The sequence below is a fragment of the Choloepus didactylus genome, chromosome 2 (assembly GCF_015220235.1).
Source record: "Choloepus didactylus isolate mChoDid1 chromosome 2, mChoDid1.pri, whole genome shotgun sequence".
Classification (NCBI taxonomy): domain Eukaryota; kingdom Metazoa; phylum Chordata; class Mammalia; order Pilosa; family Megalonychidae; genus Choloepus; species Choloepus didactylus.
In genome coordinates this window covers 121,332,070-121,352,420 of record NC_051308.1, presented here as the reverse complement: position 1 = coordinate 121,352,420, position 20,351 = coordinate 121,332,070, and the positions used below count along the sequence as shown (strand labels likewise).

The 20,351-nt window shown below is 37.7% G+C and overlaps 1 protein-coding gene across 4 annotated transcripts in view; it reads right to left on the bottom strand.

The window, feature by feature from the left end:
• Positions 1 to 20,351, bottom strand: part of SPAG17 (sperm associated antigen 17) — a 281,073-nt gene that overhangs the window by 26,219 nt on the left and 234,503 nt on the right. For all 4 annotated transcript variants that reach the window (XM_037826256.1, XM_037826259.1, XM_037826258.1 and 1 more), the window contains 6 exons: positions 16,297 to 16,396; positions 15,405 to 15,507; positions 13,592 to 13,723; positions 5,870 to 6,006; positions 4,427 to 4,611; positions 2,405 to 2,465 (listed from right to left, as the gene is read on the bottom strand). In XM_037826256.1, coding sequence (XP_037682184.1) covers positions 2,405 to 2,465; positions 4,427 to 4,611; positions 5,870 to 6,006; positions 13,592 to 13,723; positions 15,405 to 15,507; positions 16,297 to 16,396 — 718 coding nt within the window. The remainder of the gene's footprint in view (positions 1 to 2,404; positions 2,466 to 4,426; positions 4,612 to 5,869; positions 6,007 to 13,591; positions 13,724 to 15,404; positions 15,508 to 16,296; positions 16,397 to 20,351) is intronic.

Below are 20,351 nucleotides of genomic sequence, written 5' to 3'. Positions count from 1 at the left end.
TTCTTGGATGTCAGTAGTGAATTTTTATCTCTTGGCATCCTTGTAGATAAAGATAAATTTAATCTAAGATGAATTTAAATTTAACCTAAGATACTGAGTAACTTCCCTGATCTGCCCCTTGGTTTACAGCTGCTCATGCAGGACATGTAAAATGACAGTTTCAGTAGAGGGAGACAGAATTAGTTTAAAATGCCAAACTGCTTAGGTCTGAAAGCTCCAGGGAAGACATTTGTACAAACAAAGAAGAAACATGATATATAATGAAGAAGAAACTCAGCAAGGCATGGGCTTCTTGCTTTGTTCATTGAAACGAACACTGGCTAGGAAAGAAAGAGTTGTTTATGTTTCTAAGCTGCCTCTCCAGGAGGTGGGTTAAAAAGCAGACTATCTGGAAAAAATAAATCAGAAATGACCACATGGAAAGCAATTAGAAAGAAATGGATTTTTTCTTTAATATTGTTTCATAAATAATAGAACTGAAAAATGTTTCAACTTTTTCGACAATGTGCTTGTGACTGTGTGTACTGGAGGGTATCCAACAGATATCTTTAGTTCTCCAAGCCCAACAATCAGACAGGGTTGGGGAATGATGAAATTCTGCATGAAGGGAGCTGGAATATTGCCATCATACAGGTTTACTCGGGCTTTAAGCGTATTCATTTAGTGCTGGCAACTAACCAAGCTGAACAGTGGTGAGATTTTCACTTGGGGAAGTCTATATACCATATTTTTGTCTGAGCCAAAACCTACCATCAAAAAGGAAAAAAAAAAAAAAAAAAAAAAAAAACCAACAAAAAACAAAAAAACACCTAAAAAACCTAACAGTGTAGCATGAACTCCAAAGAACATGTGCTGGATTTTCAGTACCTATAAATGCTGATCCAGCAGTCATTTTGGCTTTTGGCTTAATCCCTACTTTAAATTAAAATGAGATGTGCCAACTTTCCAGAACAGGAGAAGAGAGTTTTGCTTTGTTTTTTGTCTTTGCTTTTTGTTGTGAAGATTCTGAAACCTTAACTCAGTAACAGTGATGAATTATTTCAGAGAGATACTCATGAATTAGTTAATTTAATCCCAAAATGTATTTTTGTTAGGTGTTTCAGCCTGCTTATTACTGTTTAATAGATCCAAAGATAATAGAGCTGGAAGGGGGATAAGAAATTATCTGGTCCAAGCTCTTTTTTTACAGATGAGGAAAACGAGGCTCCAAGGAGTGATTAACTACAATATCTCTGAGCTGCTTGGTGGTGGCATAGTTGTGGCAAGAAGCAAACTGCCCCTTCTATTCATCACCGTATAACAACCAGGGCTGCTTTAAGATCTTTGGGCTCAGGGTGCACTGTGTGCATTTTTATGGGACCGATTGACCTTGCTCGGTGTGCTCACGAGCCTAAGCATGTTTCCATTTATGGTGAATGGTTCCCATACCTACCAGACTTCCTCACTTCATTCTTGCACTCAATCACACATCTCTTGAATATCCACTATATGCCTGGCTCTGTAAGCTCCTTATATGTCTTCCTCATTTTTAACATTCTCTGAGCCCTGGCACTATCAGTGGCATATGAGAGGAACTCAAAGTTTGTTGAGTGGAATGAAAGCATCGTTAATGCAGCCAGATGATGCACTGACTGAGATAGACTATTCCTTGAAATAACTGTTTAAGATCTACAAGTGTGATTTTATTACATTTTGAGACAAACTTTTGTTTGTATCATACTCTATTTCTGAAACTGTAATTTAAAGTAAGTGGGAATATACAATCAATATACATTTTTTTTTCACTAAACATCCCATTTTTGGGAATGTATCAAATAAAGTCAGAACAGGTAGAAACATTTTTATATGTTTTTTCAGAGATTGTTGGAGAAATGAGGCAACTGATGAATTTAATAAATACATTATTATTTCTTAGTATAGCATTAAACAATATTCTCTGGCAAATCCCAACAGAGTAAAGCAGAGTTATACAAGATATAAAGAATGGAATAGTTGTTTTTCAAAAGGATTTCTCACTTTGCAACAGTTTTTACAGGATACCTTTAAATAATCAGCTTTCCAAGTGCCTGTTGTTAGATCATATTTAATTTTTAAAAAGGCAGTTTTCACACAACTGTACTGGAATACTACTATTATGACAAGTGAGGTGAACTTCAGAAATATTTTCATACATGTAAATTTCAGGTCATTCACACGTAGAATATCTCATGGTTATTCATTGAAATGAGTGACATTAAGCCACATATTATACCAATACCTGGAATCTTATGCTTATGATACTAGAAAAATTAGACTTATACATGGTTGAAACTGAATGAGTAATTTAAAAACCCACTTCACTGGAAGCAAATACAAATACACATGTGCATACACACACAGACAACAGATAACACATAGGACTTACAGGCCCAGGTTTGTAAGTCACTTTCAATCCTGTGCTGGGTGGAGGCTGCTTTACCCTAAACCTAAAAGAAAAAAAAAAAAAAGGAAATAAATTTATGCCATAAATGAAAAATGAGCAATGAATGAACTGGGAAACTGTAAAATGAGAAATGTATTAATATTCACTATGCAAGAGCAGGGGGTCCATATCAGTAGAAAAATGACTTAATATTCAATTGGAAGCAGAATCTGGCCCATTTCACAACCTTCTTTCCAACAGTTTTCGTCACAATAAAATTAACTCCAACCGGATTCTCAGCCCTTTGCTGCGGAGGAGCAGCCTGGGCCTGGGCAGGGTGTTGAGAACATGTGGCTGCTTTGTGCATTTCAGCATAGCCGCCAGCGTGAACACAGACATTGACTGCCAGATTGTTAAGCTGAAGAATAAAACCTCTTTTGGAAAGCAGTGAAGCATGAGAGCCAGCTTTGCTCTGTCCTGGTATGGGATTTGCATGTTGGGGGAGAGAAGAAACAGAAAAGGTTCAGAAAATGTTGAAGAACTTGAAAAGCAATGTGCTCATGCACGGCACTTACTGATCTCTTTCCTGTTCTGTGGTTTGTGGGTTCTGCTTCAAGATAAAGAACTGGAATAACTTAAAATGCCAAAGAAAGCCTACCTCCACTCTGACCCCAGCTCCACTCCCTCTGCCATCAACTTTGCTGTCTGTCCTGTAGTCTGAATTTAACAAGTTGAGGAGTGAAAACCCATCTAAATGGATGGGTTTGATTAGTTTGACGTTGACTCTATTTCTCCCCACTCACTCTGTTGGCAACAACCGAAAATGATAACGTTTGATCTAGTGGCCTGAGTCCCTCATTGGGTTGTTTCTCAGGAAGCAACATTATTCCTGACGTTGGGGATTTGCCTCAACTAAAATGGGGCAGAAAACTTTTTAGTTGGATGCTCCTACTGTTTTCTTCTATCTGATTTCCAATCCTGAGTCCATGAATCACAAATCTTCTTAAAGGACTTGGCACTTAACCCTGATAGTAACAGTTCCATCCTGCAATTAAAATGAACATTTATTCCATTGTTGTGAAATAAAAATCACAAAACCCCACCTTATGCTTATGTTTAATTCAAAATAGGATAGAGGAAATTTTGTAATTGGGGATGGTCCTGGTTACAGATACAAGGTAATATTGACTCCTGCGAGGGAAAGGACTGAAATCCCACAGGAATCTGGTGACCTCACTTGTGTTAATCAATAATGCAAGATTCCTCCATGGGGGGAAACAGCAATGAACTCAGGAGATCTGAGGTCTAGCCTCATGCTGGCCCTGAAAAGACCTTAAAACAAGTTACTCAGTTTCTTTCTCTTTAGCAATATCTAAGGTCTCTAAAAACTCTAAAATTCTATTGATCTTGATCTAGAAATCTGGAAATCAAATGTACAGCCTGGCTTTTTATTTTGTTTTTATAATTGAATGCTAGTATGTATATTTTCAACTGAGAGCACTAGAAAAATGAGCATGGTATTTTCAATAATTTCTAAGTTAGATCTTCAGAGCTAAAATGACCCCACTGATTCATGTAAAAAAATTCCTTTTTGCCTCAATTATGCAGAAGTATAATTAAAAGCACTTTTCTGATCATAAAGTTCAAGCAAATGTCAGTTTGTGTTACTATAGTTAGTGGTGGATTTGAGACACAGACTTTCAAATTTTGTGCCTTTGCTATGGTAACATTCAAACAACTTCCTCTTAATATTTTCTAGTGCAGATTAAGCTTTGGGTTGCTTCTACCAAAGTATTGATAATGACTAACTAAAGGGCAAGGAAGTTGAAGCTAGGTAAAAACTGATTTGTTGAAGAATGAATGAGTGTATGAATGGATATTAGTTAAATGACTGAAAGAATGCTGTGAAGATTCAAGGCATAATTACACTTTAGTTCAATAAATAGTCACTGATTTATATAGGCAAAGACAAACCATGGAGTAAGGGAAGGTAATCTGAGCAGACACTTTGTGCCTTAGCCTCACCTGCAGAAGTCCACCCCAACATTTTTGAGTTTTACAGTAGTTGCATAAGTGTGTCCTTCTTCAAGCACACCAAACTTTACTGATGACGGGAGAAGATGGAATCCAAAAGGGGACGAATTTGCATTATTAATGGCAGCTGATGCAACAGAGGACGTGTTCACTCTTCCTCCAACAGAATTGTGCACCTTTGCATCAAGGGAAAATTAATAAAATAAAATGATTTTATTTTGGGGTCCCAAGTAAAGAAAAAGTCTATCACCAGAGAAAAATAACTGCTTGGCTAGATGAGGGAATGAACACTTATGATCTCATATAATCCTTGCAACAGCCCTGTGAGAAGGTATTTTAGGCTTTGTTTTAAGGATAAAAAAACTCAAGGCAGGGAACTGAAGGACAAATAATTTGCTCAAGTGGTAAGTGGCAGAGTAAAGTATCAAACTCATGTTTGCCTGATTGTAAAGTCTGTGCTCTTTCCTTTGTGCCAGTGGTTATCAAACTTTAGCTGCATCAGAATCACCTGGAAGACTTGTTAAAACACAGATTGCTGGGACCCACCTCCAGAGCTTTTCATTCTGTAGGTCTAGGATGGGGCCCAATAATTTGTATTTGTAACAAGTTCTCAGCTGATGCTGAGAACCACTGCTCTATGCTTTTGTTAGTCCCCAGATCAACAGCATTGGCATCACCTGGGAACTTGTAGAAATGCAGGATCTCAGGCCCCATACCAGACCCAGTCAATCAGAATCTATAGTTTAACAAGATCCCTAGGTGATTCATACACACATGCATCATTTATACACATTGCAGTAAATTCTATGATGGCAGTGAACACAGTGTGCCATCAAAGTATCAAAGGATAATTATCAAAACTTGATTGGCGGGCTCTCAGAAAGCTTCCAAAGAGAGCAGAGGCCAGATCTTAACCTTTAAGGCTTGGTACAAGGAAGGAGCTTGGGGCTTTTAAAGAACTAAAATAAGCCCACAATGGCAGAAGTATAGTGAGTATGGGGCAAGATGAGGGTGGAGAAGCAAATGGGATTATGCCATGTCAGCCTTGTAGACTTATTAAATTGCTTGCATTTGATCTTAAGAGTCATGAGAAGGGTGTGAGAACCTAGTGGTCTTCTAGTAAATCAGGTCTTCTAAAAGTAGAACCTTGGTTTGTAATGCTTGCCAATTTCTGTGGTGTGAGTTCTCCCACCATGGCTGATTTCAAGCTACCAATGGTTTAACAGTTGGCTCATGAAATTCCTCTCATTAGCTTGAATGAGCTGGCTCCAGCAAACCAGTGCCCTAGCTTATCTCTGTGTGCTTGAAAGGCCTTCATGTGAGATGGTCGGTACAGTAGACAGTGGTACACGGTGACAGGAAATTAGTAATTATGATTCAGGATTGCACAAATTGCCGATTGGCTTTGGGAAATTTGCTCCACATCTGATTTACCTTCAGGAGAGGTTGAGACTTGGGCCTGGAACTCAGCAAATAATAAGGTAACTTCACTTTCTCTTTCCTTGCTTGTCCTGCAACATCCTGCAACAATGACTGGGTTGGAATTTTCACAGGCACCCAAGATTCTGGTTCTGTTACAGAGAAAGTTGAAATAATGCCACCTTGTCATTTCTATTCAAGAAACCCAAGGTGATTCCAGAATATATAAGAACATAAACCAAATTAGGAAATTTTTCTTCCTTGCTTTTAAAAGAGCTTATTTATAACAACAAAGCTTTTTATTAATTTTAGTTTTATATCTTTTCATTTTGCAAAGTAATTTTACATACACCACCTAATATTGATTCTCACAACAACCCTAAGAGATGGGAAGGATAGATGCTATTAGCATCACCTGTTTTAAGAAAATGAGAAAAATAAGATTCTAAGAAGTTAAGTGACTTGCCTATGATGACCTGATCCTGAACCTCAGTCTTCAAGATTCTTTCCATCAAATCAACAAGGTAATATAATAAAACACTGACTCTTAAAGATTTCTTTAAAATAATGAGTGCAAAATCTTAAGAATTTTTTTGCTTCCACAATATATTTACAGTTCTAAAAAGTGATGTAGTAATTATTATGTCAGGGAATAAAATTCTCAGATCACTAAATTTGGTAACAGTCTTTTCCTCAGTTATATGATCAACAAAACAAAAGTAGATAAACAACAAAGCTGCAGCCATTTAATCTATATTCCAAATATCTAGTAGGTTGAAATAAGAATTGTATTTTAGATCACTATATTTCAATATCCTTTCTTGCATTCAAATCATCAACAGAAGAAAGGGAGGAGAACCAATAGTTGAATATCCACTATCTGCAGACATGAGTCCCACATGTTTTTTTCTTTTTCTTTTTCTTTTTCTTTCTTTTTTTCCTGCTTAAATACCTTTATCATTTTTTAAAAATTATTTGGACATTGATAGCTCTGCAAAATGTCTCCCATCCAGAACCCTAAAATCCTTTCCATATGTCCTCCATAAAGAAACAAAATAGTCATACGTTGTGCCCATTCAAATCTAATTTTAAAAAATATATTAAGATTCAAACTCAAATCTTATTTTTCTTTCCCAGAACTCATAATTTTAAACCACAATGCAACCTACTTAACAGCATTTCTTTTTTAAAAATTAGCTTATCGTACTATTTTATGAAAAAAAGAAAAGCAATTCAAGGCCCTAGAGAGAGTATAAATTTCCTGTTTCTGAAAGCAAGACATTGAAAAGCCCCTTTGCTCCCCCAGAGTTTGTGATTTTAGCATTGCCAACAGAACTAGCACAAACAGACTCCTTAGTATCAGGCATTGTTTAGAAACGTTTCGGCTGCGGCTGAAACGCTCTGGGTTGGGTGGGAGGGATAATTCCAGCACCTGAGAGTGACCAGGCTGGGTGACCATGGGACAGAAGCTTTCTGAGCTGTGGAGTGAGAACAGCCAAGTTCTCAGGCCCCCACCTCATATCAGGTTTGTTTGGTGTGGAGGAAATCTGCAACGTGCACTCATTTCTTCATGATATTTGTTTACCCAAAATATTGCACATAATATCAGAGGCATTTAAACCACTGAGAAGGTTCAGGAAAGAATAAAAATAACTACAAATGGAGTCCTCCAAAGTTCCTTTGGGAACAGGTTGGAAGAAGTGAATTCTCTGAGAGAGAGGAAAGCAGTTGATGTCGATCATGTAGAAATTACTATGAGTGGGAGGAAAAATCTTTGTCCCTTTCAGATCCTCAGTGGGCAGATTTTTAAGCAAACAGTCATCACAGATGTCTCTGAAAGATCTAGTAAAGGTATCACTCTTTCATTTTTTCCCAATACAACTGGTGTGATGGTTAGGTTCATGCATCAGCCTGGCCAGGTGATGGTGTCCAGGTGTCTGGTCAAGCAAGCACTGGCCTAACTGTTACTGCAAGGACATTTGTAGCTGGTGAATAAACCAGAAGACTGGCTTAGTAAATCGTCAGTCAACTGGCTGCAGCTGTGACTGATTACACCAATGAAGGGCGTGTCTTCCACAATGAGAGAATGCAACCAGCTGGATTTAATCCAATCAGTTGAAGACTTTTAAGCTAGACAGATAGAGGACCTTCACTTCTTCAGCTGACCAGAGAAGCATTACCTGAGGGGTTCGTTGAAGTTGCCAATTTGCTGCCTGAGGAGCTCATCGAACATATTCATTGGAGTTGCCAGTTTGCTGCCTGCCTTATGGAATTTGGACTTGTGCATACCCACAGTTGCATGAGACACTTTTATAAAGTCTTATATTTATAGATATCTCTTGTTGATTCTGTTTTCTTAGAGAGCCCTAACTAATACAGCTGGTTACCTAGCGTAGGGAGAGGTAGAGGGAGAAAACTTATAAAGGGATTGTCATTCCTTGTTAAATCCCTTCTGGCTGGCTGAACCCCAGCAATTTTTCAAACTGTCCTTCCCTGCTCACTCAACCTACTACTTGAAGCCACACATACAAGTCCCCGCGAAGCTCCAGGGGTGACTCAGGGTTCTGAGTAGAAAACAAATCTCGAGAGAGCCACATATGTTTTCACAAATAGCCTCTTACTTAGTTCTCATAAATCCTCTGAGGTTTAGGTTTATGGTGACTACAATCTTTGTATGCTCGGTGCTCGGCACTCTCCTCACGCTCCCCTGCACACACACTCCTACCACACACACTTCTGATACCACATAACAGCCCAGCTCCCAGATATCAGGATGGTACATGTTCCATTGAAAACCAAAGGGCCCTTCACCAGGATAATTCTGCTGAAGCTGAAAGATATGACTCCCTCTTGACTATGTGTCTGGAAGAATTGGAATCTTGGGCCTCTGTGGTCATACTCCCTGCCACATGGAAAGAGCCTGTCCTTTGTAGGAGAGGATTCAACCAAGCAGGGACAAATAGGGATGGACAGGGTGGAGGTAAGAAGAATGCCAAAAGAAGCAGACGCAAAAACACACTCTGGAAAAGCTGGAGTGCCTGAGTACAGTCATCCCTGGGCTTAGCACCACATCCACTATTTCTGTGGTTTGCTTTCACCCTGCACCCCCCTTTATTTTTTTTGTTCACATGAGTTTGAGTTCTCTCAGTTACAATTTAAAGAGTCTTGACTAATATTATTCCCTTTTTACAAATAAGGAAACTGAAGTTCAGAGTAATTAAACAATTTGTCTAAGAAACCATACTAAGTGGCAGGGCTGGAATGTGAACCACAGGTGTTTGACTCCACAACAGATGTAAACCTGCTCCGTCTGCTACCAAGTGTGTCCCAGACCCCCTTGGGCATTGTAATCCCCTGGGCTGCTTTTGGAAAAAGAGACTTCTCCAGGCCATATGCCAGACTAGGCCCAATCCAGACAAAAACTGAGTTAGAATCTCTGAGGATGGAGGCCAGTAATCTCTGTTTTAATTTATTCCCTTTGATCACCATTCCTTACATAGGCAACCATTTTAATGATTTGATCTTTTTGTTTTCTTACAATATGTATATTACTGTTTTGTGTAAATGCATTTTACCAGTCTAATAGTTGTTAATCACTCATAGTATTATTATCAATAGTAAATAAATGATATAGACTAATCATGTGACAGGCAGTGCTCTAAGCATTTCACATATATTAACTAATTTAATCCTCACAACAACCCTGTGATATATGTACCATTAGTTCCTCTTTACAGAAAAAGAATCAATAGAGATAGACAGGTTCAATAATGTTACCCAATGTTATGCAGTTATTAGAGACGGATTTGAACCCAGGTAGAGCCTATACTCAGTTCTGCTCTATACTAAACGCCTCCCATAATACAGACAGATGAGATCCACTGAGCCCACCCAGGGCTTCACCAAGGGTTGGGGTGACAGGGGAGGGGGGACTTGAAGGGCTTCTAGCAGTGGCTGATCCACTGCACCAACCGTTACACAGTTACTTTAATATTGGTTTGTTCCTACTAGTGCATATCAACAGAACATTACTACTTGACATGACCCAACCGAAGAAACTGTGATGGTTCCCTATTAACATGTTGAGGTAGAGCCCATTATCTATTCATAGTCATTCACTTCCTCTCTGAGCATGGCTGCCTTGCAGTTGGAGTATACTTCTCTGCCCCATTGACTTTGAGCTCAGCCATGGGACTTGGGACATGGGAGATGGCCGTGTGTCAGTTCTGACCAGCGCCTGTGAGGGGCAGTGTGTGTTTCTGCTCACTCTCTTGAGCTCTGCCTTCTCCTATGAGAACAGCTCGCTCCAGACAGTGGCAGCTCCTTTCAGCCTGGGAGCCTTGGAATATTCCTGAACTTTATCTGCAGCTGGTGGTATGCTGGTAAATGTTTAACAAGAGGCTCTTGGTGAGAAAAAAATTACCCTGTTTTATAGTATTTGCTTATTTGTAGCATTTTCTGATTTCCCGCTATGGCTGATTCAAGCTCTCAAAGAGATGTCACTGACAGTGTCGTTGGAAAGAGGTGAGCGCAATCAACTGGCAGAAGCCCGGGAAGCTGACGCCGTCACATCCCCAATGGTAGCCTGGACCAGGGCTGCCTCAGGTAAGCCACAAACCCATGAGCTGGTTGTTTTAAGTCACTGCAGGATTTGGGGGTTGTTTTTATCCAGTATCATCACAGCAAACACTGATGAACGCACATTTTAATTCTGTGAACTCCAAACCCTTTCTAGTGACCCTATTGTGTTTTCCAAACACTATCTTGTACTATTACCAAATTAAAAACTCTCTCATCTGCTCAAGCTAGTTTCCTATTCATACTTTCAAGCCTTTGGACATATTTGTTTTTTGTTTGTTCTACACCTGGAGAGTAGTGTAATAAAGCATAGAGAATAAGGAGTAAAGAAACTCATTTTCTAGCCATAGCTTGGTCACAATTTGGGGAATAACTTTAGAGGAGCCTATTCATTTCTCTGGGATTTAGTTTACTTAAGTAAAATAAGGATTGTCCCTAGTGATCCAACTTTTTAAATTCTAAAGTGTATGAACTTCTACTTATTTTTCAAGACCATCTTTTCCATCAAGCTTTCTCCAACTTTTGTTAATTTTGTCCTACTCTGAACTTCTTTAAATATGAGTATTTATATCAAAATTTAATTTGCCATTTATCATGGAGTAATATTATTATCTCTTTTCTCAAGTATCTCAGTGCCTGACGGTGCAGTAAGTGTCCTTCTTGCTTTAAAAACGGTTTTCCTTCATCCTTCCAAAATTCCACTCCTTCCAAGATCATGTATTGCCTATTATTCAAGTAGCTGTCATTTACTGATCTCTCAATCATTTCCTCCATTCATTGGGGATTTTAACACCTGGAATGGTCTTCCCCAGGTCTTCCACTTCATCTTTCTAGGTAACATCACCTGGATGATCCATCCAACACCCTATACCCTCTGTTCCTTATCCATCCTGTTTCTTCACATTTTCCTCTTCTGCACTCAGGAAGTCCATAGTTGTATCTCTGACTTTGCCAAACATCAATAATTTTACCACTTCCAAAATATTGGTTTTAAACTTTCCTGTCTCTGATCAGCATCTCCTATTCTTCTAGCTTGTTCACTCTATAATATCCAACAAGCAATTATTTGACCTCATTGGGTCCTCTAACCAACTGCCAGTATCATAATTTACCATCAGTCACCCTCTTCTTGTTCCTGCTTTTCTGTTTATCTGGAATGAATTTTATATTCCATCATTATATCCACTCCTTTGCAATCAGACAGGAACGCTCATCTTTCCAATACCAAATATATCAATACACCTGCAAATGTCTCCCTATTCTCTCTCTTCTCTTCTATCACTCTAGATGATACATACAAAGTCAACTCGGCCACTCGGGATTTGCACCAGATGTCATGTTCTTTCAAACTCTTGCAATCACGCCCCCTCTCCTTGTATTATTTTGCTAGAGCTGTCAAAACAAGAACAACAAATGGAGTGGCTCAAAAAAACTGAAACTTATTCTCCAACAGTGCTGGAGGCCAGAAATCTGAAATCAAGGTGTCAGCAGGGCCATGCTCTTTCTGAAGGCTCTAGGAGAGGATCCTACTTTCTCTTTTTCTAGCTTCTGGCAGTTACTGGCAATCCTTGGCATTCATGGGCTGTGGCAGCTTAACTCCAGTCTATGTCTCCATCTTCACATGACATTTTTGTCTATTCTGTGTCTCTTCTGCTCTTCTTGTAAGAACATCAGTCAGACTGAATAGGGCCCTTCCTAATCCAGTGTGACCTCATCTCAACTTGATTACATGTGCAAGACCCTATTTTCAAATAAGGACACATTCATAAGTACCAGAGGTTAGGACTTCAACATATGTTTTATGGGGGGACACAATTCAATCCATAACACCCCATGCATCATCAAGTTCTCTCTCTTTAAGACTTTTTTTTAAGTTCTCTCTTGCTACTGAATTACTACCATTTGAGACTCAAATACTCTACTATGTCTAATCTTTAAAAAGAATATCTCCCTTGATCACACATACCCTCTCGCCGCAATTCCATTTCTCCATTCTTTTCAACAAAACTCTTGGGTAAAGATAATGTATTCTTGCTGCTGTTGATTCCTCCTCAGTTCAGTCTTCACCTGGGCTTCAAGACCCTTTCAGGCCCTGCAAACCCTCTTGTCAGGGTCACCAGTGATCTCCATCTTATCAAATTGTGTGTTATTCTTTATCTTGCTCCACCTTTCAGGAGCATTTAATACACTTGCAACACTCCTCCTGGACTCTGTAATCTCTACTCTTCTGCTTCTCTTCTATTTCCTGGCTTCTTCTCAGCTGTCTTTCCTGGCTCCTCCTCCTTTGCCCATTTTATATGTTCTAGATTTTGCTTTAAGGAAGTATACCTCAAAATGTGATCCTAGACCAGCAGCACCAGCATCACCTGGAAACTTGTCAGGAACACAATTCTCGGACTCACAACTGGTTGCATAAGTTAAAAACCTAGGAATCATCCTTGATTCCTTTTTCTTACCTCCACATCCAATCAATCAGCAAGTACTATTGGCTCTACCTGCATACTCTATTTCCAGTTAACTCACTTCTTACCATCTCCACCTCCACCAGATTATCCTGGTCTTCATCAACCCTCACCTGGATTACTTTAAGTACCTTCTCACTGGTCCCGTTTCTACTTTTTCCCACTCGTTCTTTCCCTTGCCACAAGCCATTATTAATACAGCTACCAGTTTTCTCCTAAAAATATGTTAGTCCTGCAGTTAGAATAAAACTCAAAACTTCCTATGCAGTATTACATGATCTCATCTCTGCTCGGCTTTCTGACCTCATCTTCTACCACCTTTTCCTTTGCTCATTTTATTCTAGCCATATGCCTTTTTTCTGTTTCTTATCCCCTCAGGGCCTTCAACTTGCTGTAAATCACACCAACTCTCAGAACCATGAAAGATAAAATAAAACAAAATAACAAATCTTAAAAAGAATTTGTAATTTCTTTCCTTCAATCAGAAATTTAGAGTTATTCTCAAATATTTTTTGACATACTTCAATGTGCTAAAATGGCTCACAAAGCTCCATAGCTCCAGACTCCAAGACCCTTCTGAATTTTTCCTGAAACAACCAACCATAGCCTCAGCCCCCAGTGCCATTTTTCATACTCCAAAATAACATAATATATTCAGTTTTGAGAAACAATGAGATAAATCAAATGACTGTCATACCTTTGGTAGATTTTGTTAAATTTTCAGCTTGACTATGGCCAGTGGACTCCTTGATATGCACAGGATGCTCTGATTTTGGAAGACTAAGCATATCTGAGGATTCCTGTTCTGAAACCTTTTGTGGCATGGAATCTAGAAAGCCCAAAATAAATATTATAAAGTGATGTTTTGACAATGATATGACTACTAATATTTGTACTCTTCTTTACAATGAACAAGTTGTTTTTCCTTGACCTCCTTAGAAAGACTAAATATAAGAAGGACATTAAGAGGTAGAGATTCTTCCTTATATGATGCAGTGTTTGCCTTTAAGAAACAGGACAGTATCTGCAGATATCACACTCCCTAGGAAGTGGTTCATTTTTTCTGGGCATTCTAAGTATATGGTAGTCATCACCTCGTTGGGTTATGAAGCAGGGGCCAAGTAATCTGGGTCTGCTTTTACCTGGCAGGCAACAGTGTAATAAAAATAAGTTTCTAATCTTGATTCCATTTATTACCATGAAAATGTATCCCTTTAATAAAATGTATCTCTTCAAGAAACAGGTGCACTCTGAAACAAATTTTAAAGAAATATATCTAGGCCTGGGGAGACAAAAACATTTCAACTTGTGTGCCAAGGAATGGTAGTTGCTGCCTGGGTTACTGTGCTGATAAAAACCTAGGCAATCTTGCCCTGTTTCAAGGGAAAAATAGGCTGTAATTGATTTGTATTGTCTGTTGTGTGTGCAAGGAATCTGGGTGGCAGCACAAGGACATCAGCTTGTAACTCCTGCTTTCTCCCCCCCAAATTTAAAGTCACTGTTGTATCCTTAATCTTTGCTTTGCAATCTTATTTTGTCTTAATTGTCCCGAGTTAGATGTTTTCTTTGGCTATGCTCATTCTAGGGAGCTGAACTTCTTGTATTGTACAGAAGGAAGTTCCCTTATCTGGGGAAACCTATCCCGTAGCTAATTTCATTTCATCCCTAAATTCTGCAGCATGCACCTCCTGAGAATGAAGACATTCTGCTACTTACCCACCATGCCATCATCATGCCCAAGAAAATTAAGAATAATTCCACAATATCCTATAATATATAGTCCCCTAATCAGACTTCAGAAATTTCTCCAAAATATCTTTCATAGCTGTTTTTTCCCCTCAGTCCAGGATCCAATCAAGGTTTATGTACGGTATTTAGTTTTTATGTCTCATTAGTCTCTTTTGATCTTGAACAATCACCCCCTCTTTTTTGTTTTAGTGACAGATTCTTGAAGAGTCCAGACCGAATGTCCTACAGAATGTCTACATTCTGGATTTGTCTTATTGTTTCCTCTTGATTATATCAGGTTAAAGATTTTGGCATGAATTCTGCATAGACAATATACACTTAATATTTCATTACATGAGAAAGCACATGATGTTAGGTTGTCTCATTATTGGTGATCTAAATTTGATCACTTGGTTAAGGTGGAGATTGCCATATTTCTTCATTGTAATGATACATTTCCTCTACAATTAGTAATTTATACATTGGGGTGGTACTTTCATAGCATGTGAATTTCATTACTCCATAGATTTTTAAATTAGTCAAGTTTTCTGAGTGTTTTGTAGTAAATTTTAAGCATTCATGAAGAAAACTAAATTTTATTTAGATATTGGTTTCTTCACATAACTCAGCCAAATCTGTGATATGCAGATCAAAGTTGGTTATATCATCAGCTCTTATTTAGACAAAAGATGGTAGGAACTAGTTATGTTCTAAGAGGCCACTGTGAGATACCTTTCAGTTAAGCACTTTTAACAGGAAAAAGAGCTATACTAACATATTACCTGGATGAAGATCACGTATGTTCTGAACAGCTGTTTTGTTTGCATCTTCATCTTTCTTTGTGAAAGGAGGAAGTTTCTTGGAAAGGGCATCCAGATAATTATACTTAAAGGAAAAACCAGAAGACTTATTTTAGAGTTATACATGGCTGAAAGGCAACTGCCAAAGCATATTAAATTGATGAATAATGATGAAAGTGCATTTTAAGGCCCTCAAAATAAAGCACACAAACTAAAATTCCTTCAGTAGTTGATTAACAATTCTAACTTTTGCTAATTGATCATAACGTACTATAATTTATTCTCAGGAGGCCTCTAATTAATAATAGCACTGGAAGTTTCATAGAAATGCAGAGAGTGGTAAACACATGAAAATATTCATTCTTCTTCAGGGTTTCAGTGAACTCTACGCCAGTGAGGGGAGGTTGGGTTTTCCTGTGGTCCCAGTTTTAGGCTCACACAGAAGAGGAGTAGAACACTGTACCTGGATGGGGTCGCAAGAACTCACAAAGGCACAATACTATCTCAGCAGCTGGTGGACAAGGAAATCTTCAAGATAGGATTCATCATCAGAGAAGAATCACTGATAGGGAGGATTTGACACCCCCTCCCCATAAGGACTTGAAATAGATGGGAGAGGTTAATTAGTCAATAAGGCAAGGCAAGGAGGGGGGAGTGGTAGTAATACATTGGCAGAGAACCTCTACTTAGGTGTATGACCTGAAATTTGTCTTCTCTTTCATGTGCATGTCAGGATATAAATTTGAAGGGTGCTAATTATTCAGTTAAGTCAATGAAGGAAAGAATTTTAAAATGTCAGGAAATGTAGATTACATATGCATTGTATCAAATTTTATAAAGAGTGATTCATCTGTAGTTTATTACAATCAATTACCTGAGACTGATATACGTTGCTTAGTTCAGATTTGAAGTAGGGTGGTATTACATGATTCTTAATATCCAGTAGGTATTTCTGCGTTTCTTCAATATCCTTCCTGGTTGATAGTTTCATAATGATGCAAAAGAAGATACAGAAAATTTAAAAATATTATTTGCTTGTACTTTAGTTCTAAGTCCCAGAGAAAATCAATAGGATCTCTAGAAGTAAAATTGATAAGAAACAATCCATCAGACATTTTTTTGTCAACTTGTTTTGATTCATTTTCTACTTCCTTTAGAATCAGTCACATTTTCCTACTTTAGAACTCAGACTCTTTCATGTGTTACTTTGGTTTTGCAGTTGATTGCAAAAGACTAATGACCACATATCTCTGTAATGGTTCACCTTTCTGATGTCTTTCAATTTCCTCTGAGGTTTACATGTTAGCTAGAACCTTCTGGTTTTCACAATTTCAATTACAGTGATTACAAAAAAAAAACAACAAAAAAAACAGAAGAATGGCTTATGAGTAATGTGGCCAGTGGCTGCAGAGTAGAATAAAAGCAATCATAATAATCCTGCCAATGTATATTTTTCTCCTTTCTTAACTTATTTGAAAAGCAATTGTAAAAATAATATGTATATAATGTATTCTTGGGAATATAATATATATAAATATAATATATATGTCATATATTTATTTGCCAATAAAGGAGTAGGTGAAAGCAAAGCTGTAATGGGCTAATAAGGAAATGGATGACAGATGGTACAGTAACAATTATAACATGTATTGTTGAGTTTGTAACATTAATAACATAATATATATTATAAAACAATAATATCACAAAAAGGAGAAAATGGAATAGAGCTATACAGGAGCAACATTTCTATACATTACTTGAATTAATCTAATGTTAAGTCTGAATCTGGTTCTGATAAGTTAAGATGTATGTGATAAACCCTGGAGCAACCACTAAAAGAAAAAATGCAAAATAATATAGTGAAAAAATCATTGTTACATTAAGAAATAGTCACTCAATGTAAAAGACAGCAGTAAAGGAGGAATGGAGAAAAAAGTCATGAGACATATGGAAAACATAAAGCATAATGGCTGATGTAATACCAATTATATCAATAACATTAATGTGAATGGATTAAGTATACAATCAGAAGGCAAAGATTGTCAGGCTAGAGAAAACATGATCCAGCTATATGGCATCTGTTGGAAAAACACTTTGGATTCAAAGCGATAGAAAATAAATAGAAAATAGGGGATGGAAAAAGCTATATCATGCAATCAGCAACCATAGGAAAGCTGAAGTGGCTATACAAATATCAGATAAAGTAGACTTTAAAACAAAAAAAAATACATTCGAGATAAAAAGGGCAGTCTATAATAATAAAAGGGTTGATTCTCAGGAAGATGTAAGAATTAGAAACATATATGCACCCAATAACAGAGCCCCAAAATACATAAAGCTAAAATTGTCAGAAATAAAGGGAGAAATGGGCAATTCAACAATAATAAAGTCTCCAATACCCGACTTTCAATAACAGATAAAACAACTAAACAGAAGATCAAAAGGAAAGAGAAAACTAGAACAACAATATAAACCAATGTGACAGATTGAATCATGTCCCTCACAAAGACATGTTAAAGTCCTAACCCCTGGACCTGTGGGTGTAAACTCATTTGTAAGTAGGATCTTTGAAGATGTTAAGGTCAAACTTAATCAGGGTGGGCCTTAATCTAATACGATTGAAAACATTATAAACAGAGCAAATTGGGTACATTAGTAGTAGAAGCCAAGGAGAAGACTGAGGGAGATTCCCATGTGATCAAGATAGAGATTGACTGCCAGCAAGGCACCACCAGAATACTACAGACTTCAGAGAAAGCATGGCCTGCTGATACCTTGATTTTGGATATCTACTGTCCAAAACTGTGTGACAATAAATTCCTGTTGTTTAAGCCAACCAGTTCTGTGGTATTTGCCCTGGCCAACTAAAACAACAAATTAGACCTTACTAACATCTATAGAACACTCCATTCATCAACAACAGAACACAGATTGAAATATTCTCCAGGATAGACCATATACCATGCCACAAAACATACTTCAATAGATTTTTAAATTTTAAGGATAGAAATAATACAAAGTATGTTCTCCAACCACAATGAAATGAAACTAGAAATCAATAAGAGAGAAATATTTGGGAAATTCACAAATATACAGAAATTAAACTATACACTCCTAAATAACCAATAGATCAAAGAAGAAATCAGAAAGGAAATTAGAAAATACTGTGAGATGAATGAAAATCAAGACCCAACATGCCAAAACTTGTAGATGCAGCTTAGCAACACTTAAATGGAAACTTATAACTGCAATTCAAACATGAAAAAAGAAGAATAATCTCAGATCAGTAACCCAGTCTTCCACCTTAAGGCACTGGGAAAATAAGAGCAAGTAGAAAGAAGGAAATAGTAGATGAATCAAAATTAAAGAAGTAGGGAAGAGAAAAACAATAGGAAAAAATTAGTGAAACCAAAGCCAGTTCTGTGAAAATGTCAACAAAATTGAGAAATCTTTGGTTGGCTTAACCAAGAGAAAAAGAGAGAAGACTCAAGTTACTAAAATCAGAAAGGAAAGAGGAGACATTACTATCAATCTTACAGAAATAAAAGGATTATAAAGGAATACTATGAACATTTATATGCCAACAAATTAGATAACTTAAATGAAACAGGAAATTCTTAGAAACACAAGCTACTAAAATTGACTCAAGAAGAAACAGATGTTCTGAATAGACCTATAACAAGTGAAGAGATTGAATCAGTAATCGAAAAACTATCCATAAAGTAACACCTAGCCCCAGATCACTTCATCAGTGAATTCTACCAAATGTTAAAAGAATTAATATTCCAACTCATTCTATGAAGTCAGTATTATCCTGATATCAAAAGCACAAGAAAAGAAAACTATAGACCAACATCTCTTATGAATGTGTGTGCTGGTTTGAAACTGTTATGGACCTCAGAAGAGCCATGATCATTTAACCCAATCTTGTTGGGTGGAACATTCCGATTGAGTGTCTCCATAGAGGTGTGACTCACCCAACTATGGGTGACACCTCTGATTGGGTTATCTCCATGGAAGTGTGGACTCCGCCTATTCAGGGTGGGTCTTGATTGGTTCACTGGAGTATGTAAGAGAGCTCAGGAGTCAACACAAGTGTTGATGCTGATGCTTGGAGATACTTGGAGGTGCAGACAGAAGGATGTTTGGAGATGCTAAGCAAAGAGATGAGTCCCAGAGTTTTCCCTGGAGAAGCTAAGAGAGGACCCCCAGATGTTTAGAGAGAAACACCCTAGGAGAACAAGCAAGGATGCATGGAGGCTGAGAGAAAGAGAAGTGGAGAGACACCTTTTGGAGAAAGCCATTTTGAAATGCAACTTGGGAGCAAAGGATCAGCAGATGCTGGCCATATGCCTTCCCAGCAGACAGAGGTGTTCCAGATGCCATCAGCCTTTCTTCAGTGAAGGTATCCTCTTGTTGATGCCTTAGTTTGGACACTTTTATGGCCTTAGAACTGTAAATTTGTATCCTAATAAATCCCCTTTATAAAAACCCATCCATTTCTGGCATTTTGCATAACAGCAGCTTTAGCAAACTGAAACTATATGGATGCAAAAATCCTCAACAAAATGCTAGCAGACTTAATCCAAAAGCCTATAAAAAGAATTATACATATAATCAAATGGGATTTATCCTAGGGATGCAGGATTGGTTCAACATCTGAAAATTGATTAACATAGAACATCATATCAATAGGATAAAAAACATAAATTACATGATCATCTTAGTAGATGCAGAAAAAGTATTCTACAAAATCCAACATCCTTTCATGATAAAAACACTCAACAAACTAGAATAGAATGGAACCTCCTCAACCAGATAATGGATATATAAGAAAAACCCAGAGCTAACATCATAATTAACGGTGAAAGATTTGATATTTTCCCTCTAGGACCAGGAGCAAGATAAGGATATTCACTCTCACCACTT